General features: G+C 63.9%; 1 protein-coding gene across 1 annotated transcript in view; it reads right to left on the reverse strand.

Moving 5' to 3' along the window:
* The window catches only part of LOC140402871 (NT-3 growth factor receptor-like), a 247,128-nt gene extending 228,235 nt beyond the window's left edge, over positions 1–18,893 (reverse strand). Inside the window, exon 1 of the mRNA XM_072490496.1 lies at positions 18,696–18,893. Coding sequence (XP_072346597.1) covers positions 18,696–18,892 — 197 coding nt within the window. The 5' untranslated portion in view covers position 18,893. The remainder of the gene's footprint in view (positions 1–18,695) is intronic.
* Positions 18,894–20,552: the final 1,659 nt, after the last annotated feature.

Below are 20,552 nucleotides of genomic sequence, written 5' to 3' on the forward strand. Positions count from 1 at the left end.
GACATCAGCTCCCTATCACAGTGTGAGCGACAGACATCAGCTCCCTATCACGGTGTGAGCGACAGACATCAGCTCCCTATCACGGTGTGAGCGACAGACATCAGCTCCCTATCACGGTGTGAGCCACAGACATCAGCTCCCTATCACGGTGTGAGCGACAGACATCAGCTCCCTATCACGGTGTGAGTGACAGACATCAGCTCCCTATCACTGTGTGAGTGACAGACAGACAGGAATAAACATTATCCCAATGCTGCTGACAGAGTGTTACCCCCTCTCCACCCCCAGCCCGTTCCGCAGGGACCGCACCCTCCGTCCCACCCCCTGCCCATTGCCCTAGCGCACCCAACGCAGGAGGTGCGACAAGGTAACCCTGGCCTCCTCCCTCCTCGCCAGCCAAGGCCCCGAACGCTCCCTCAGCTCCATTTTAACCCAGCGCCTTCCACCCATCTCCTCGTGGGGGGCCATGGCCTCTTGCTGTGCCCCAGGGAAGCCCCACGCAAGCTGGAGGGGCAGAACCTCCTCTTCCGATTGGCCGCGTGTGCAAACACCCTTCCTCCGTCCCCCCCACTGCGCCGGCTGTAACTTGTTCTTAAGTGCTGCCCTCTGCCAGGCGCTCACACTTTGCGGCACACACACACTCTGCGACACTCTCTACGACACACACACTCTCTACAATACACACACTCTCTCTGCGACACACTCTCTGCGACACACACACTCTTTCTCTGACACACTCACACTCTTTGTGTGACACACACACTCTCTGTGTGACACACGCACTCTCTCCCTGTGACACACACACTCTCTCTGTGACACACACACTCTCTCTGTGACACACGCACTCTCTCCCTGTGACACACACACTCTCTCCCTGTGACACACACACTCTCCCTGTGACACACACACTCTCTCCCTGTGACACACACACTCTCTCTGTGACACACACACTCTCTCTGTGACACACACACTCTCTCCCTGTGACACACACACTCTCTCTGTGACACACACACTCTCTCTGTGACACACACACTCTCTCTCTAACACACACACTCTCTCCACGACATACACACTCTCCCTGTGACACACATACTATAAGACCATAAGACATAGGAGCGGAAGTTAGGCCATTCGGCCCATCGAGTCCACTCCACCATTCAATCATGGCTGATTTCAACTCCAGTTACCCGCTCTCTCTCTCCATAGCCCTTAATTCCTCGAGAAATCAAGAATTTATCAACTTCTGTCTTAAAGACACTCAACGTCCCGGCCTCCACCGCCCTCTGTGGCAATGAATTCCACAGACCCACCACTCTCTGGCTGAAGACATTTCTCCTCACCTCTGTTCTAAAGTGACTCCCTTTTATTCTAAGGCTGTGCCCCCGGGTCCTAGTCTCCCCTGCTAGTGGAAACAACTTCCCTACGTCCACCCTGTCTAAGCCATTCATTATCTTGTAAGTTAATGTAAGTCTTGTAAGTTACTCTCTCTGTGACACACACACTCTCTCTCACACACACACACACACTCTCTCTGTGACACACACCCTCTCTGACACACACACTCTCTGTGACACACACACACACTCTCTGTCACACACACACTCTCTCTGTGACACACAAACACTCTCTCTGCAACACACACACTCTCTCACACACACACACACTCTCTGCAACACACTCTCTCTGTGACACACACGCACTCTCTGCGACACACACACTCTCTGTGACACACACACACTCTCTGTGACACACACACACTCTCTGTGACACACACACACTCTCTGTGACACACACACTCTCTCTGTGACACACACACTCTTTCTCACACATACACACACTCTCTCTCTAACACACACTCTCTCTACGACACACACACTCCCCCTGTGACACACACACTCTCTGTGACACACATATACTCTCTGTGACACACACACACTCTCTGCGACACACACAGTTTCTCTCACACACACACTCTCTGCGACACACACACTCTCTCACACACACACACTCTCTGCGACACACACAGTCTCTCTCACACACACACTCTCTGTGACACACACACACCCTTCGACGAGCTCACACTCTGTGATACACACACTCTAACGCAGTCGACAACACTGTAACACACACAACACCCCCTCAACAACCATCTCTCGGCAACACTCTCTCCCACGACAGCCTCACTTCCCCGCCCTCTCTCTCCATCTCTCCCTCTCTCTTCCTGTCCCCCTCTTCGCTCAATTTCTCTCTCCATCTCTCCCTCCCTCTCTCTGTGTAATAGACACACCATACCTGACCACACTCTGTCAAGGTGTTCCTCACTAACCACAATCAGTCCTCTTCCTTGTGAAAGTTATCAGAGAGCGAGTGTTGGGATTGCATTTCCAATTCATCAATACATATTACATTAAAACCAGGAGGACACAGGAGGTGGATGTGAGACCAGCTCTGTGTACTGAAACAGACAGAACCCAGGGATCACTGGACAGTGATCAGGAGCAGGAACCCTGGCTGATTTCCCCTCTCTCTCTAACCCAGGGATCACTGGACAGTGATCAGGAGCAGGAACCTGGCTGATTTCCCCTCTCGCTCTAACCCAGGGATCACTGGACAGTGATCAGGAGCAGGAACCTGGCTGATTTCCCCTCTCGCTCTAACCCAGGGATCACTGGACAGTGATCAGGAGCAGGAACCCTAGCTGATTTCCCCTCTCGCTCTAACCCAGGGATCACGGGACAGTGATCAGGAGCAGGAACCCTGGCTGATTTCCCCTCTCTCTCTAACCCAGGGATCACTGGACAGTGATCAGGAGCAGGAACCTGGCTGATTTCCCCCCTCTCTCTCTCTAACCCAGGGATCACTGGACAGTGATCAGGAGCAGGAACCTGGCTGATTTCCCCCCTCTCTCTCTCTAACCCAGGGATCACTGGACAGTGATCAGGAGCAGGAACCCTGGCTGATTTCCTCTCTCTCTCTAACCCAGGGATCACTGGACAGTGATCAGGAGCAGGAACCCTGGCTGATTTCCCCTCTCTCTCTCTAACCCAGGGATCACTGGACAGTGATCAGGAGCAGGAACCCTGGCTGATTTCCTCTCTCTGTCTAACCCAGGGATCACTGGACAGTGATCAGGAGCAGGAACCCTGGCTGATTTCCCCTCGCTCTAACCCAGGGATCACTGCGCAGTGATCAGGAGCAGGAACCCTGGCTGATTTCCCCCCTCTCTCTCTCTAACCCAGGGATCACTGGACAGTGATCAGGAGCAGGAACCCTGGCTGATTTCCCCCCTCTCTCTCTAACCCAGGGATCACTGGACAGTGATCAGGAGCAGGAACCCTGGCTGATTTCCCCCCTCTCTCTCTCTAACCCAGGGATCACTGGACAGTGATCAGGAGCAGGAACCCTGGCTGATTTCCCCTCTCTCTCTCTAACCCAGGGATCACTGGACAGTGATCAGTAGCAGGAACCCTGGCTGATTTCCCCTCTCCCTAACCCAGGGATCACTGGACAGTGATCAGGAGCAGGAACCCTGGCTGATTTCCCCCTCTCTCTCTAACCCAGGGATCACTGGACAGTGATCAGGAGCAGGAACCCTGGCTGATTTCCCCTCTCTCCCTAACCCAGGGATCACTGGACAGTGATCAGGAGCAGGAACCCTGGCTGATTTCCCTCCTCTCTCTAACCCAGGGATCACTGGACAGTGATCAGGAGCAGGAACCCTGGCTGATTTCCCCTCTCTCTCTCTAACCCAGGGATCACTGGACAGTGATCAGGAGCAGGAACCCTGGCTGATTTCCCCCCTCTCTCTAACCCAGGGATCACTGGACAGTGATCAGGAGCAGGAACCCTGGCTGATTTCCCCTCTCTCTCTCTAACCCAGGGATCACTGGACAGTGATCAGGAGCAGGAACACTGGCTGATTTCCCCCCTCTCTCTCTCTAACCCAGGGATCACTGGACAGTGATCAGGAGCAGGAACCTGGCTGATTTCCCCTCTCTCTCTAACCCAGGGATCACTGGACAGTGATCAGGAGCAGGAACCTGGCTGATTTCCCCTCTCACTCTAACCCAGGGGTCACTGGACAGTGATCAGGAGCAGGAACCCTGGCTGATTTCCCCTCTCTCTCTCTCAAACCCAGGGATCACTGGACAGTGATCAGGAGCAGGAACCCTGGCTGATTTCCCCCCTCTCTCTAACCCAGGGATCACTGGACAGTGATCAGGAGCAGGAACCCTGGCTGATTTCCCCTCTCTCTCTCTAACCCAGGGATCACTGGACAGTGATCAGGAGCAGGAACCCTGGCTGATTTCCCCTCTCTCTCTCTAACCCAGGGATCACTGGACAGTGATCAGGAGCAGGAACACTGGCTGATTTCCCCCCTCTCTCTCTCTAACCCAGGGATCACTGGACAGTGATCAGGAGCAGGAACCTGGCTGATTTCCCCTCTCTCTCTAACCCAGGGATCACTGGACAGTGATCAGGAGCAGGAACCTGGCTGATTTCCCCTCTCACTCTAACCCAGGGGTCACTGGACAGTGATCAGGAGCAGGAACCCTGGCTGATTTCCCCTCTCTCTCTCTCAAACCCAGGGATCACTGGACAGTGATCAGGAGCAGGAACCCTGGCTGATTTCCCCCCTCTCTCTAACCCAGGGATCACTGGACAGTGATCAGGAGCAGGAACCCTGGCTGATTTCCCCTCTCTCTCTCTAACCCAGGGATCACTGGACAGTGATCAGGAGCAGGAACACTGGCTGATTTCCCCCCTCTCTCTCTCTAACCCAGGGATCACTGGACAGTGATCAGGAGCAGGAACCCTGGCTGATTTCCCCTCTCTCTCTCTCTCTAACCCAGGGTCACTGGACAGTGATCAGGAGCAGGAACCCTGGCTGATTTCCCCTCCCTCTCTCTAACCCAGGGAACACTGGACAGTGATCAGGAGCAGGAACCCTGGCTGATTTCCCCTCTCCCTCTCACCCAGGGATCACTGGACAGTGATCAGGAGCAGGAACCCTGGCTGATTTCCCCCCTCTCTCTCTCTAACCCAGGGATCACTGGACAGTGATCAGGAGCAGGAACCCTGGCTGATTTCCCCTCTCTCTCTCTCTCTAACCCAGGGTCACTGGACAGTGATCAGGAGCAGGAACCCTGGCTGATTTCCCCTCTCTCTCTCTCTAACCCAGGGATCACTGGACAGTGATCAGGAGCAGGAACACTGGCTGATTTCCCCTCTCTCTCTCTCTAACCCAGGGATCACTGGACAGTGATCAGGAGCAGGAACACTGGCTGATTTCCCCTCTCTCTCTCTCTAACCCAGGGATCACTGGACAGTGATCAGGAGCATGAACACTGGCTGATTTCCCCTCTCTCTCTAACCCAGGGATCACTGGACAGTGATCAGGAGCAGGAACCTGGCTGATTTCCCCTCTCTCTCTAACCCAGGGATCACTGGACAGTGATCAGGAGCAGGAACCTGGCTGATTTCCCCTCTCACTCTAACCCAGGGGTCACTGGACAGTGATCAGGAGCAGGAACCCTGGCTGATTTCCCCTCTCTCTCTCTCAAACCCAGGGATCACTGGACAGTGATCAGGAGCAGGAACCCTGGCTGATTTCCCCCCTCTCTCTAACCCAGGGATCACTGGACAGTGATCAGGAGCAGGAACCCTGGCTGATTTCCCCTCTCTCTCTCTAACCCAGGGATCACTGGACAGTGATCAGGAGCAGGAACACTGGCTGATTTCCCCCCTCTCTCTCTCTAACCCAGGGATCACTGGACAGTGATCAGGAGCAGGAACCCTGGCTGATTTCCCCTCTCTCTCTCTCTCTAACCCAGGGTCACTGGACAGTGATCAGGAGCAGGAACCCTGGCTGATTTCCCCTCCCTCTCTCTAACCCAGGGAACACTGGACAGTGATCAGGAGCAGGAACCCTGGCTGATTTCCCCTCTCCCTCTCACCCAGGGATCACTGGACAGTGATCAGGAGCAGGAACCCTGGCTGATTTCCCCCCTCTCTCTCTCTAACCCAGGGATCACTGGACAGTGATCAGGAGCAGGAACCCTGGCTGATTTCCCCTCTCTCTCTCTCTCTAACCCAGGGTCACTGGACAGTGATCAGGAGCAGGAACCCTGGCTGATTTCCCCTCTCTCTCTCTCTAACCCAGGGATCACTGGACAGTGATCAGGAGCAGGAACACTGGCTGATTTCCCCTCTCTCTCTCTCTAACCCAGGGATCACTGGACAGTGATCAGGAGCAGGAACCCTGGCTGATTTCCCCTCTCTCTCTCTAACCCAGGGATCACTGGACAGTGATCAGGTGCAGGAACCCTGGCTGATTACCCCTCTCTCTCTCTAACCCAGGGATCACTGGACAGTGATCAGGAGCAGGAACCCTGGCTGATTTCCTCTCTCTCTAACCAGGGATCACTGGACAGTGATCAGGAGCAGGAACCCTGGCTGATTTCCCCTCTCTCTCTCTAACCCAGGGATCACTGGACAGTGATCAGGAGCAGGAACCCTGGCTGATTTCCCCTCTCTCTCTCTCAAACCCAGGGATCACTGGACAGTGATCAGGAGCAGGAACCCTGGCTGATTTCCCCCTCTCTCTCGCTAACCCAGGGATCACTGGACAGTGATCAGGAGCAGGAACCCTGGCTGATTTCCCCTCTCTCTCTAACCCAGGGATCACTGGACAGTGATCAGGAGCAGGAACCCTGGCTGATTTCCTCTCTCTCTAACCAGGGATCACTGGACAGTGATCAGGAGCAGGAACCCTGGCTGATTTCCCCCTCTCTCTCGCTAACCCAGGGATCACTGGACAGTGATCAGGAGCAGGAACCCTGGCTGATTTCCCCTCTCTCTCTCTCTCTAACCCAGGGTCACTGGACAGTGATCAGGAGCAGGAACCCTGGCTGATTTCCCCTCTCTCTCTCTCTCTAACCCAGGGATCACTGGACAGTGATCAGGAGCAGGAACCCTGGCTGATTTCCCCTCTCTCTCTAACCCAGGGATCACTGGACAGTGATCAGGAGCAGGAACCCTGGCTGATTTCCCCCTCTCTCTCTAATACAGAGGTAACTTCACCCCCAGTAACACGGACTCCGGTAGAGTCAACCTTTGCTGATTCAGAATCACATTGACTTGCCCTGGTCTCTCATGTAAAATGCCCCTGAGCTCTTAGATGCAGCGTTACCACAATGAATGAGACCCCTACACGCATTGGGGGATTATGAGGAAGAAGTGACCTAAATTCACCCGCAGAGGACCGTTTAAGGAGTGTCATAGGGGACAGAGAGAGAGAGGGAGACAGAGAGAGAGAAGGGAGGGGTTTAGGGAGGGAATTCCAGACCTCAGGACCCCCCCCCCCCGCCCCCAGGCAGCTGAAGGCACGGCCGCCAATGGTGGATGATGGGAATCGGGGGGGACGCTCGAGAGGCCGGGATTGGAGGAGCGCAGAGATCTCGGAGGGTTGTAGGGGGCTGGAGGAGGTTACAGAGATAGGGAGGGGGTATAGGGGCTGGAGGAGGTTACAGAGATAGGGAGGGGGCGTAGGGGCTGGAGGAGGTTACAGAGATAGGGAGGGGGTGTAGGGGGCTGGAGGAGGTTACAGAGATAGGGAGGGGGTGTAGGGGCTGGAGGAGGTTACAGAGATAGGGAGGGGGCGTAGGGGCTGGAGGAGGTTACAGAGATAGGGAGGGGGTGTAGGGGGCTGGAGGAGGTTACAGAGATAGGGAGGGGGCGTAGGGGCTGGAGGAGGTTACAGAGATAGGGAGGGGGTGTAGGGGCTGGAGGAGGTTACAGAGATAGGGAGGGGGTGTAGGGGGCTGGAGGAGGTTACAGAGATAGGGAGGGGGTGTAGGGAGCTGGAGGAGGTTACAGAGATAGGGAGGGGGTGTAGGGAGCTGGAGGAGGTTACAGAGATAGGGAGGGGGTGTAGGGAGCTGGAGGAGGTTACAGAGATAGGGAGGGGGTGTAGGGGGCTGGAGGAGGTTACAGAGATAGGGAGGGGGTGTAGGGGGTGGAGGAGGTTACAGAGATAGGGAGGAGGTGTAGGGGCTGGAGGAGGTTACAGAGATAGGGAGGGGGCGTAGGGGCTGGAGGAGGTTACAGAGATAGGGAGGGGGTGGAGGGGGTGGAGGAGGTTACAGAGATAGGGAGGGAGTGTGTGGGCTGGAGGAGGTTACAGAGATAGGGAGGGGGTGTAGGGGCTGGAGGAGGTTACAGAGATAGGGAGGGGGGTGTAGGGGCTGGAGGGGGTTACAGAGATAGGGAGGGGGGTGTAGGGGCTGGAGGGGGTTACAGAGATAGGGTGGGGTTGTCGAGGCTGGTGGAGGTTACAGAGATAGGGAGGGGGTGTCGGGGCTGGAGGAGGTTACAGAGATAGGGAGGGGGTGTAGGTGCTGGAGGGGGTTACAGAGATAGGGAGGGGGTGTAGGGGCTGGAGGAGGTTACAGAGATAGGGAGGGGGTGTAGGGGCTGGAGGAGGTTACAGAGATAGGGAAGGGGGTGTAGGGACTGGAGGAGGTTACAGAGATAGGGAGGGGGTGTAGGGGCTGGAGGAGGTTACAGAGATAGGGAGGGGGTGTAGGGGCTGGAGGAGGTTACAGAGATAGGGAAGGGGGTGTAGGGACTGGAGGAGGTTACAGAGATAGGGAGGGAGTGTAGGGGCTGGAGGAGGTTACAGAGATAGGGAAGGGGGTGTAGGGAGCTGGAGGAGGTGACAGAGATAGGGAGGGGGGTGTAGGGGCTGGAGGAGGTTACAGAGATAGGGAGGGGGTGTCGGGGCTGGAGTAGGTTACAGAGATAGGGAGGGGGTGTAGGGGCTGGAGGAGGTTACAGAGATAGGGAGGGGGGTGTAGGGGCTGGAGGAGGTTACAGAGATAGGGAGGTGGTGTAGAGACTGGAGGAGGTTACAGAGATAGGGAGGGGGTGTAGAGACTGGAGGAGGTTACAGAGATAGGGAGGGGGTGTAGGGGCTGGAGGAGGTTACAGAGATAGGGAGGTGGTGTAGGGACTGGAGGAGGTTACAGAGATAGGGAGGGGGTGGGGGGGCTGGAGGAGGTTACAGAGATAGGGAGGGGGTGTATGGACTGGAGGAGGTTACAGAGATAGGGAGGGTGTGTAGGGGCTGGAGGAGGTTACAGAGATAGGGAGGGGGTGGGGGGGCTGGAGGAGGTTACAGAGATAGGGAGGGGGTGTATGGACTGGAGGAGGTTACAGAGATAGGGAGGGGTGTTGGGGCTGGAGGAGGTTATAGAGATAGGGAGGGGGTGTAGGGGCTGGAGGAGGTTACCGATATAGGGAGGGTGTGTAGAGGCTGGAGGAGGTTACAGAGATAGGGAGGGGTGTAGGGGCTGGAGGAGGTTACAGAGATAGCGAGGGGGTGTAGGTGCTGGAGGAGGTTACAGAGATAGGGAGGGGTGTAGGGGGCTGGAGGGGGTTACAGAGATAGGGAGGGGGTGTAGGGGTTGGAGGAGGTTACAGAGATAGGGAGGGGTGTAGGTGGCTGGAGGAGGTTACAGAGATAGGGAGGGAGTGGGGGGGGCTGGAGGAGGTTACAGTGATAGGAGGGGGTGGTCGGGGCTGGAGGAGTTTACAGAGATAGGGAGGGGGTGTAGGGGCTGGAGGAGGTTACAGAGATAGGGAGGGGTGTAGGGGCTGGAGGAGGTTACAGAGATAGGGAGGGGGAGTGAGGAAGGGGCAGTGAGGGAGGGGAGTGAGGGAGGGGGTCGGGGGGAGTGAGGGGGGAGTGAGGGGGGTGAGTGTGAGGGGGGTGAGTGTGAGGTGGGTGAGTGTGAGGGGGGGTGAGTGTGAGGGAGGGTTAGTGTGAGGGGGGTGAGTGTGAGGGGGGTGAGTGTGAGGGGGGTGAGTGTGAGGGGGGGTGAGTGTGAGGGGGGTGAGTGTGAGGGGGGTGAGTGTGAGGGGGGTGAGTGTGAGGGGGGGAGTGTGAGGGGGGAGTGTGAGGGGGGAGTGTGAGGGGGGAGTGTGAGGGGGGGGGGAGTGTGAGGGGGGAGTGTGAGGGGGGGAGTGTGAGGGGGGGGAGTGTGAGGGGGGGAGTGTGAGGGGGGGTGAGGGGGGGAGGGTGAGGGAGGGGGGAGGGGGAGGGTGAGGGAGGGGGAGTGAGGGGGGAGTGAGGGGGGAGGGTGAGGGAGGGGGAGTGAGGGGGGAGTGAGGGGGGGCGTGAGAGGGGGGCGTGAGGGGGGAGAGTGAGGGGGGGGAGTGAGGGGGGGAGTGAGGGGGGGAGTGGGGGGGGAGTGGGGGGGGAGTGAGAGGGGGAGTGAGAGGGGGAGTGAGGGGGGGGAGTGAGGGGGGAGTGAGGGGGGGGGAGTGAGGGGGGGAGTGAGGGAGGGAGGGAGGGGAAGTGAGGGAGGGAGGGGGAGTGAGGGGGAGTGAGTGAGGGAGGGAGGGGGAGTGAGGGGGAGGGAGGGGGGAGTGAGGGGGAGTGAGGGAGGGAGGGGGGAGTGAGGGGGAGTGAGGGAGGGAGGGGGAGTGAGGAGGAGGGGGGAGTGAGGGAGGGAGGGGGGAGTGAGGGAGGGAGGGGGGAGTGAGGGAGGGAAGGGGGAGTGTGAGGGGGGTGAGTGTGAGGGGGGTGAGTGTGAGGGGGGGGGAGTGTGAGGGGGGGAGTGTGAGGGGGGGAGTGAGGGAGTGTGAGGGAGGGGGGGGGGTGAGGGAGGGAGGGGGGAGTGAGGGGGAGGGGGAGTGAGGGGGAGGGGGAATGAGGGAGGAGGGGGGGGTGAGGGGGAGGGGGAATGAGGGAGGGAGGGGGGAGTGAGGGGGGAGGGGGAATGAGGCAGGGAGGGGGGAGTGAGGGGAGGGAGGGAGGGAGGGAGGGGGGAGTGAGGGAGGGAGGGAGGGGGGAGTGAGGGAGGGAGGGGGGAGTGAGGGAGGGAGGGGGGAGTGAGGGAGGGAGGGGGGAGGGAGGGAGGGAGGGGGGAGGGAGGGGGGGAGTGAGGGAGGGAGGGGGGAGTGAGGGAGGAAGGGGTGAGTGAGGGAGGGAGGGGAGAGTGAGGGGGGAGGGGGGAATGAGGGAGTGAGGGGGGAGTGAGGGGGGAATGAGGGAGGGAGGGGAGTGAGGGAGGGAGGGGGAGTGAGGGAGGAGGGGGAGTGAGGGAGGGAGGGGGAGTGAAGGAGGGAGGGGGAGGGGGAGTGAGAGGGGAGGGGGAGGGGGAGTGAGGGGGAGGGGGAGTGAGGGGGAGGGGGAGTGAGCGGGAGGGGGAGTGAGGGGTGTGAGGGGGAGGGGGAGTGAGGGGGGTGGGGGAGTGAGGGGGAGGGGGAGTGTGGGAGGGAGCGGGGAGAGGGGGGAAGTGAGGGGTGTGAGGGGAGTGGGGAGGGAGGGGGGGTGAGGGAGGGAGGGGGGTGAGGGAGGGAGGGGAGTGAGTGGGAGGGGAGGGGGAGTGAGGGCGAGGGGGAGTGAGGGGAAGGGGGAGTGAGGGGAGAGGGGGAGTGGGGGGGAGGGGGAGTGAGGGGGGAGGGGGAGTGAGGGGGGAGGGGGAGTGAGGGGGGAGGGGGAGTGAGGGGGAGTGAGGGGGAGGGGGAGTGAGGCGGAGGGGGAGTGAGGGGGAGGGGGAGTGAGGGGGAGGGGGAGTGAGGGGGAGGGGGAGTGAGGGGGAGGGCGAGTGAGGGGGAGGGCGAGTGAGGGGGAGGGCGAGTGAGGGGAGAGGGGGTGTGAGGGGGGAAGGGGAGTGAGGGGGGAGGGGGAGTGAGGGGGGAGGGGGAGTGAGGGGGAGGGGGAGTGAGGGGGAGGGGGAGTGAGGGGGAGGGGGAGTGAGGGGGGAGGGGGAGTGAGGGGGGAGGGGGAGTGAGGGGGGAGGGGGTGTGAGGGGGAGGGGGAGTGTGGGGGTGTGAGGGGAGGGGAGTGAGGGGGGAGGGGGAGTGAGGGGGAGGGGGAGTGAGGGGAGGGGGAGTGAGTGGGTGGGGGAGTGAGGGGGGAGGTTGGGTGTGAGGGGGGTGTGGGGGAGGGAGGGGTGAGGGGGGTGGGTGGGGGGAGGGGGTGGGGAGGGGGGTGGGGTGGGGTGGGGGGGGGGGGGAGTGAGGGGGGGAGGGGAGAGGGGGGGTGAGGGGGGATGGGGAGGGGGGGGAGTGAGGGGGGAGTGAGGGAGTGAGGGGGGAGGGGAGGGAGTGAGGGGGAGGGTGAGGGATTGAGGGGGGAGGGTGGGGTGTGAGGGGGGTGGGGGGAGGGTGGGGGAGTGGGGAGGGAGTGTGTGGGGGGAGGGTGGGGGAGTGAGGGGGGGGGTGGGGGAGTGAGGGGGAGGGAGGGGGAGTGATGGGGAGGGAGGGGGAGTGAGGGGGGTGAGGGGGGGTGGGAGGGGAGTGAGGGGAGGGAGGGGGGGTGAGGGGGGTGAGGGAGGGGGGTGAGGGGGGGAGGGACGGGGAGTGAGGGGGAGGGAGGGGGAGTGAGGGGGTGGGAGGGGGAGTGAGGGGGAGGGAGGGGGGAGGGAGGGGGAGTGAGGGGGGGAGGGGGAGTGAAGGGGAGGGAGGGGGAGTGAGGGGGAGGAAGGGGGAGCGAGGGGGGAGGAAGGGGAGTGAAGGGGGAGGGAGGGAGAGTGGGGGAGGGGGGAGTGAGGGAGGGGGGAGTGAGGGGGGAGGGGGAGGGGGAGTGAGGGGGAGGGGGGAGTGAGGGGGGAGGGGGGAGTGAGGGGGAATGAGGGGGGAGTGAGGGAGGAGGGGGAGTGAGGGAGGAGGGAGGGGGGGAGGGGGAGGAGGGGGGAGTGAGGGGGAGGGGGAGGGAGGGAGGGGGAGTGAGGGAGGGGGAGGGAGGGGGGAGTGAGGGAGGGGGAGTGAGGGGGAGGGAGGGAGGGGGAGGGGGGAGGGAGGGGGAGGGGGGAGGGAGGGGGGAGGGGGGAGGGAGGGGGAGGAGGGGGAGGGGGAGGGGAGGGGGGAGGGAGGGGGAGGGGGTGGGAGGGGAGGGGAGGGGGAGGGGAGGGGGAGGGGGGAGGGGAGGGGGAGGGGGAGGGGGGGAGGGGGGGAGGGGGGGAGGGGGGGAGGGGGGGAGGGAGTGAGGGGGAGTGAGGGGGGAGGGATGGAGGGAGGGGGAGTGAGGGAGGGAGGGGATAGGGGAGGGAGGGGGAGTGAGGGAGGGAGGGGGAGTGGGGGAGCGAGGGAGGGAGGGGAGCGAGGGAGGGAGGGGGAGCGAGGGAGGGAGGGGGAGCGAGGGAGGGAGGGGGAGCGAGGGAGGGAGGGAGGGGGAGCGAGGGAGGGAGGGGAGGGGGAGCGAGGGAGGGAGGGGGAGGGGAGTGAGGGAGGGGAGTGAGGGGGAGTGAGGGGGACTGAGGGGGAGCGGGAGTGATGGGGAGGGTGAGGGGGAGTGAGGTGGAGGGTGAGGTGGAGGGGAGGGGGGAGGGGGAGTGAGGGAGGGGGAGTGAGGGAGTGAGGGGGAGGGAGGGGAAGTGGGGGAGGGAGGGGGAGCGGGGGAGGGAGGGAGGGAGGGGGAGTGGGGGAGTGGGGGAGGGGGAGGGAGGGGGGAGTGGGGGAGGGGGAGTGGGGGAGGGAGGGGGAGTGAGGGAGGGAGGGGGGAGTGAGGGAGGAAGGGGTGAGTGAGGGAGGGAGGGGAGAGTGAGGGGGAGGGGGAATGAGGGAGTGAGGGGGGAGTGAGGGGGGAATGAGGGAGGGAGGGGGAGTGAGGGAGGGAGGGGGAGTGAGGGAGGGAGGGGGAGTGAGGGAGGGAGGGGGAGTGAAGGAGGGAGGGGGAGGGGGAGTGAGAGGGGAGGGGGAGGGGGAGTGAGGGGGAGGGGAGTGAGGGGGGAGGGGGAGTGAGCGGGAGGGGGAGTGAGGGGGAGTGAGGGGGAGGGGGGAGTGAGGGGGGAGGGGGAGTGAGGGGGAGGGGGAGTGTGGGAGGGAGCGGGGAGCGAGGGGGAAGTGAGGGGGAGTGAGGGGGAGTGAGGGAGGGAGGGGGGGTGAGGGAGGGAGGGGGGTGAGGGAGGGAGGGGAGTGAGAGGGGAGGGGGAGGGGGAGTGAGGGCGAGGGGGAGTGAGGGGAAGGGGGAGTGAGGGGAGAGGGGGAGTGAGGGGGGAGGGGGAGTGAGGGGGGAGGGGGAGTGAGGGGGGAGGGGGAGTGAGGGGGGAAGGGAGTGAGGGGGAGGAGGGGGAGGGGGAGTGAGGCGGAGGGGGAGTGAGGGGGAGGGGGAGTGAGGGGGAGGGGGAGTGAGGGGGAGGGGGAGTGAGGGGGAGGGCGAGTGAGGGGGAGGGCGAGTGAGGGGGAGGGCGAGTGAGGGGAGAGGGGGAGTGAGGGGGGAAGGGGAGTGAGGGGGGAGGGGAGTGAGGGGGGAGGGGAGTGAGGGGGAGGGGGAGTGAGGGGGAGGGGGAGTGAGGGGGAGGGGGAGTGAGGGGGGAGGGGGAGTGAGGGGGGAGGGGGAGTGAGGGGGGAGGGGGAGTGAGGGGGAGGGGGAGTGAGGGGGAGTGAGGGGGAGGGGGAGTGAGGGGGAGGGGGAGTGAGGGGGAGGGGGAGTGAGGGGAGGGGGAGGTGAGGGGGGAGGTAGGGAGTGAGGGGGGAGTGAGGGGGGAGGGAGGGAGTGAGGGGGGAGGGAGGGGGGAGGGGGGAGGGAGGGGGGAGGGGGAGGGAGGGGGGAGGGGGGAGTGAGGGGGGAGGGGAGAGGGGGGAGTGAGGGGGGATGGGGAGGGAGGGGGAGTGAGGGGGGAGTGAGGGAGTGAGGGGGGGGAGGGAGAGGGAGTGAGGGGGAGGGAGAGGGAATGAGGGGGGAGGGAGGGGGAGTGAGGGAGTGAGGGGGGAGGGAGGGGGAGTGGGGAGGGAAGAGTGAGGGGGGAGGGAGGGGGAGTGTGGGGGAGGGAGGGGGAGTGAGGGGGAGGGAGGGGGAGTGATGGGGAGGGAGGGGGAGTGAGGGGGGTGAGGGGGGAGGGAGGGGGAGTGAGGGGGAGGGAGGGGGGGTGAGGGGGAGGGAGGGGGAGTGAGGGGGGGAGGGACGGGGAGTGAGGGGGAGGGAGGGGGAGTGAGGGGGAGGGAGGGGGAGTGAGGGGGAGGGAGGGGGGAGGGAGGGGGAGTGAGGGGGGGAGGGGGAGTGAAGGGGAGGGAGGGGGAGTGAGGGGGGAGGAAGGGGAGCGAGGGGGAGGAAGGGGGAGTGAAGGGGGAGGGAGGGAGAGTGGGGGGAGGGGGAGTGAGGGAGGGGGGAGTGAGGGAGGGAGGGGGAGGGGGGAGTGAGGGGGAGGGGGGGAGTGAGGGGGGAGGGGGGAGTGAGGGGAATGAGGGGGGAGTGAGGGAGGAGGGGGAGTGAGGGAGGAGGGAGGGGGGGGAGGGGGAGGGAGGGGGGAGTGAGGGGGAGGGGAGGGAGGGGGGAGTGAGGGAGGGGGAGGGAGGGGGGAGTGAGGGAGGGGGAGTGAGGGGGGAGGGAGGGAGGGGGGGAGGGGGGAGGGAGGGGGGAGGGGGGAGGGAGGGGGAGGGAGGGGGAGGGGGGAGGGGAGGGGGGAGGGGAGGGGGGAGGGGGTGGGAGGGGAGGGGAGGGGAGGGGAGGGGGAGGGGGGAGGGGAGGGGGAGGGGGAGGGGGGGAGGGGGGGAGGGGGGGAGGGGGGGAGGGAGTGAGGGGGAGTGAGGGGGGAGGGATGGAGGGAGGGGGAGGAGGGAGGGAGGGGGAGTGAGGGAGGGAGGGGGAGTGAGGGAGGGAGGGGGAGTGGGGGAGCGAGGGAGGGAGGGGAGCGAGGGAGGGAGGGGGAGCGAGGGAGGGAGGGGGAGCGAGGGAGGGAGGGGGAGCGAGGGAGGGAGGGAGGGGGACCGAGGGAGGGAGGGGGAGGGGGAGCGAGGGAGGGAGGGGGAGGGGGAGTGAGGGAGGGGGAGTGAGGGGGAGTGAGGGGGACTGAGGGGGAGCGGGAGTGATGGGGAGGGTGAGGGGAGTGAGGTGGAGGGTGAGGTGGAGGGGAGGGGGGAGGGGGAGTGAGGGAGGGGGAGTGAGGGAGTGAGGGGGAGGGAGGGGAAGTGGGGGAGGGAGGGGGAGCGGGGGAGGGAGGGAGGGAGGGGGAGTGGGGGAGTGGGGGAGGGGGAGGGAGGGGGAGTGGGGGAGGGGGAGTGGGGGAGGGAGGGGGAGTGGGGGAGGGTGGGGGAGTGGGGAGGGAGGGGGAGTGGGGGAGGGAGGGAGGGGGAGGAGGGGGAGGGAGGGAGGGGGAGGGAGGGGGAGGGGGGAGGGGAAGGGGGGAGGGGGAGGGGGGATGGAGGGGGAGGGGGAGGGAGGGGGAGGGGGGAGGGAGGGAGAGGGGGGGAGGGAGGGAGAGGGGGGAGGGGGAGGGAGGGGGAGGGGGAGGGGGGAGGGAGGGGGAGGGGAGGGAGTGAGGGGGGAGGGAGGGAGTGAGGGGGGAGGGAGGGAGTGAGGGGGGAGGGAGGGAGTGAGGGGGAGTGAGGGGGAGTGAGGGGGAGTGAGGGGGAAGGAGGGGGAAGGAGGGGGAGTGAGGGGGAGTGAGGGGTAGTGAGGGGGAAGGAGGGGGAAGGAGGGGGAAGGAGGGGGAAGGAGGGGGAAGGAGGGGGAAGGAGGGGGAAGGAGGGGGAAGGAGGGGGAAGGAGGGGGGAGTGAGGGGGGAGTGAGGGGGGAGTGAGGGGGAGTGAGGGGGGAGGGAGAGGGAGTGAGGGGGAGGGAGGGGGAGTGAGGGGGAGGGAGGGGGAGTGAGGGAGGGAGGGGGAGTGAGGGAGGGAGGGGGAGTGAGGGAGGGAGGGGGAGTGAGGGAGGGAGGGGGAGTGGGGGAGGGAGGGAGGGAGGGGGAGCGAGGGAGGGAGGGGGAGCGAGGGAGGGAGGGGGAGCGAGGGAGGGAGGGGGAGGGGGGAGCGAGGGAGGGAGGGGGAGGGGGAGTGAGGGAGGGGGAGTGAGGGGGAGTGAGGGGGAGGGGGAGTGAGGGGGAGTGAGGGGGAGCCGGAGTGATGGGGAGCGTGAGGGGGAGGGGGAGTGAGGTGGAGGGTGAGGTGGAGGGGAGGGGGAGTGAGGGAGGGGGAGGGGGAGTGAGGGAGGGGGAGGGAGGGAGTGAGGGGGAGGGAGGGGGAGTGGGGGAGGGAGGGGGAGTGGGGGAGGGAGGGGGAGTGGGGGAGGGGGAGGGAGGGGGAGTGGGGAGGGGGAGGGAGGGGGATGGGGAGGGGGAGTGGGGGAGGGGGGGAGGGGGAGTGGGGAGGGAGGGGGAGTGGGGAGGGAGGGGGAGTGGGGGGGAGGGAGGGAGGGGGAGTGAGGGGGAGGGAGGGGGATGGGGGAGGGGGAGGGGAAGGGGGAGGGGAAGGGGGAGGGGAAGGGGGAGGGGGAGGGGGGAGGGAGGGGGAGGGGGAGGGGGGAGGGAGGGGGAGGGGGGAGGGGGGAGGAAGGGGGAGGGGGAGGGAGGGGGAGGGGGAGGGGGGAGGTGGAGGGGGGGGAGGGGGGGACGGAGGGGGAGGGGGAGGGAGGGGGAGCGAGGGAGGGAGGGGGTGAGGGAGGGAGGGGGAGCGAGGGAGGGAGGGGAAGCGAGGGAGGGAGGGGGAGCGAGGGAGGGAGGGGGAGCGAGGGAGGGAGGGGGAGCGAGGGAGGGAGGGGGAGGGGGAGAGAGGGAGGGGGAGTGAGGGGGAGGGGGAGTGAGGGGGAGGGGGAGTGAGGGGGAGTGAGGGGGAGTGAGGGGGAGCTGGAGTGATGGGGAGGGTGAGGGGGAGGGGGAGTGAGGTGGAGGGTGAGGTGGAGGGGAGGGGGAGGGGGAGTGAGGGAGGGGGAGGGAGGGAGTGAGGGGGAGGGAGGGAGGGGGAGTGGGGGAGGGAGGGGGAGCGGGGGAGGGAGGGGGAGTGGGGGAGGGAGGGGGAGCGGGGGAGGGAGGGGGAGTGGGGGAGGGAGGGGGAGTGGGGGAGGGAGGGGGAGTGGGGGAGTGGGGGAGGGGGAGGGAGGGGGAGTGGGGGAGGGGGAGTGGGGGAGGGAGGGGGAGTGGGGGAGGGAGGGGGAGTGGGGGAGGGAGGGGGAGTGGGGGAGGGAGGGGGGAGTGAGGGAGGGAGGGGGGAGTGAGGGAGGGAGGGAGGGGGGAGTGAGGGAGGGAAGGAGGGGGGAGGGGGGAGTGAGGGGGGAGGGAGGGGGGAGGGAGGGGGTGGGGGGGAGAGAGGGGGGAGGGGGGGAGTGAGGGGGGAGTGAGGGAGGGAGGGGGGAGTGAGGGAGGGAGGGGGAGGGAGGGAGGGAGGGGGAGTGAGGGAGGGAGGGGGAGTGAGGGAGGGAGGGGGAGTGGGGGAGGGAGGGAGGGAGGGGGTGTGAGGGAGGGAGGGGGAGTGAGGGAGGGAGGGGGAGTGAGGGAGGGAGGGGGAGTGAGGGAGGGAGGGGGAGTGAGGGAGGGAGGGGGAGGGAGGGGGAGTGAGGGAGGGAGGGGGAGTGAGGGAGGGAGGGGGAGTGAGGGAGGGAGGGGGAGTGGGGGAGTGAGGGAGGGAGGGGGAGTGAGGGAGGGAGGGGGAGTGAGGGAGGGGGGAGTGAGGGAGGGAGGGGGAGTGAGGGAGGGAGGGGGAGTGAGGGAGGGAGGGGGAGGGAGGGGGAGTGAGGGAGGGAGGGGGAGGGAGGGGGAGTGAGGGAGGGAGGGAGGGAGGGGGGCGTGAGGGAGGGAGGGGGGAGTGAGGGAGGGAGGGGGAAGTGAGGGGGAGGAGGAGTGAGGGAGTGAGGAGGAGTGAGGGGAGTGAGGGGGAGGGGGAGTGAGGGGGGAGTGAGGGGGAGGGGGAGTGAGGGGGGAGTGAGAGAGGGGGGGCGGTGAGGGGGCTGCGATCCATACTAACTCAGCAATACTCACATTGTGCTGATGTTGCCGCTCTCCTCCTGCCCGAGCCAGGGGAAGGCTCCTGTCTGATTTGCCTCCACGCACTGGACGAAGGATGACAGACATCTGCAGAAAGTGGGACAAGAAGTCAAGCCGCAGCAGGAGAGGAGGAGGTGGGGGAGCAGCAGAGCCCGCAGGAGGAGCCCGGGGTAGGGGCCACGCTGACCCATCCTTCAGTACTCGCAGCTGATCTAGGGATCAGCACAGGACAGAGAGGGAGGGAGAGAGTGTGAGAGAGAGAGGGAGGGAGAGAGTGAGGGAGTGTGTGAGAGAGAGAGAGGGGAGTTTGTGAGAGAGTGTGTGAGAGAGTGAGGGAGTGCGTGTGAGAGAGAGGGAGTGTGTGTGAGGGAGAGAGAGAGAGAGTGAGGGAGTGTGTGAGAGAGGGAGAGAGACAGAGAGAGTGTGTGTGTGAGAGAGAGAGCAGATCGAGAGACAGAGGCAGAGAGAGACAAATAGAGAGACAGAGAGAGCGAGACAGAGAGAGAGAGAGAGAGAGAGGCAGACAGACAGACACAGATAGAGAGAAACAGGCAGAGAGAGAGGGGGACAGAGAGAGAGACGAACAGAGAGAGATGAGAGGGGCAGAGAGAGAGACAGAGACAACGAGGAACTGAGAGAGAGGAAGAGAGAGAGAGACAGAGAAACAGAGACAGAGCGAGAGAGGGAGAGAGAGACAGAGAAATAGAGAGAGAGAAAGACAGAGAGAGAGGCAGACAGACAGACACAGATAGAGAGAAACAGACAGAGAGACTCACAGAGAGAGATGAGAGGTGGCAGAATGAGAGAGAGAGAGCGAAAGTGAGAGAGAAACAGACAGAGCAAGAGAGGGAGAGAGATGAGAGGCAGAGCGAGAGACTGACAGAGAGAGAGAGAGGCGGTGAGAGACAGATAAAGAGACAGAGATGGAGAAATTAATAGAGAGAGACAGAGGGAGAGAGAGGGATAGAGAGACAAACAGAAAGAGGGACAGAGTGGGAGAGACAGGGAGAGAGAGAAAGTCAGAGGGAAAGGAGACAGAGAGTCAAAGAGAGACACAGCGAGAGAGAGAGACACACTCAGGCAGGGGAACAGAGGTGCACAAAGAGCCAGGGAGAGAGAGTCTGTTATTTGGCACCATACTCTCCTCACAGAACCACCCCACTTCACAGCATCAGTGAATCACGGACTGCAAACGAGAGGCGGTCAGTCACCCAGGCACTTAGCCGCTCTTAAAGGCAAGTGTGCAACTTAAAGGGATACTGCTCCATCCTTCTTCGCTCCTGTGTCTGTCAGTTGCCAGAAACTGATCTCTGCTATTCCGTACAGCAAATAGAATGGTATAACAGAACTGGACAGTGATCAGGAGCAGGAACCCCGGCTGATATCCCCTCTCTCTCTCTAACCCAGGGATCACTGGACAGTGATCAGGAGCAGGAGCCCTGGCTGATTTCCCCCTCTCTCTCGCTAACCCAGGGATCACTGGACAGTGATCAGGAGCAGGAACCCTGGCTGATTTCCCCTCTCTCTCTCTAACCCAGGGATCACTGGACAGTGATCAGGAGCAGGAACCCTGGCTGATTTCCCCTCTCTCTCTCTCTCTAACCCAGGGATCACTGGACAGTGATCAGGAGCAGGAACCCTGGCTGATTTCCCCTCTCTCTCTAACCCAGGGATCACTGGACAGTGATCAGGAGCAGGAACCCTGGCTGATTTCCCCTCTCTCTCTCGAACCCAGGGATCACTGGACAGTGATCAGGAGCAGGAACCCTGGCTGATTTCCCCTCTCTCTCTCTCTAACCCAGGGATCACTGGACAGTGATCAGGAGCAGGAACCCTGGCTGGTGGGGACAC

Source organism: Scyliorhinus torazame, chromosome 26 (assembly GCF_047496885.1).
Source record: "Scyliorhinus torazame isolate Kashiwa2021f chromosome 26, sScyTor2.1, whole genome shotgun sequence".
NCBI lineage: Eukaryota > Metazoa > Chordata > Chondrichthyes > Carcharhiniformes > Scyliorhinidae > Scyliorhinus > Scyliorhinus torazame.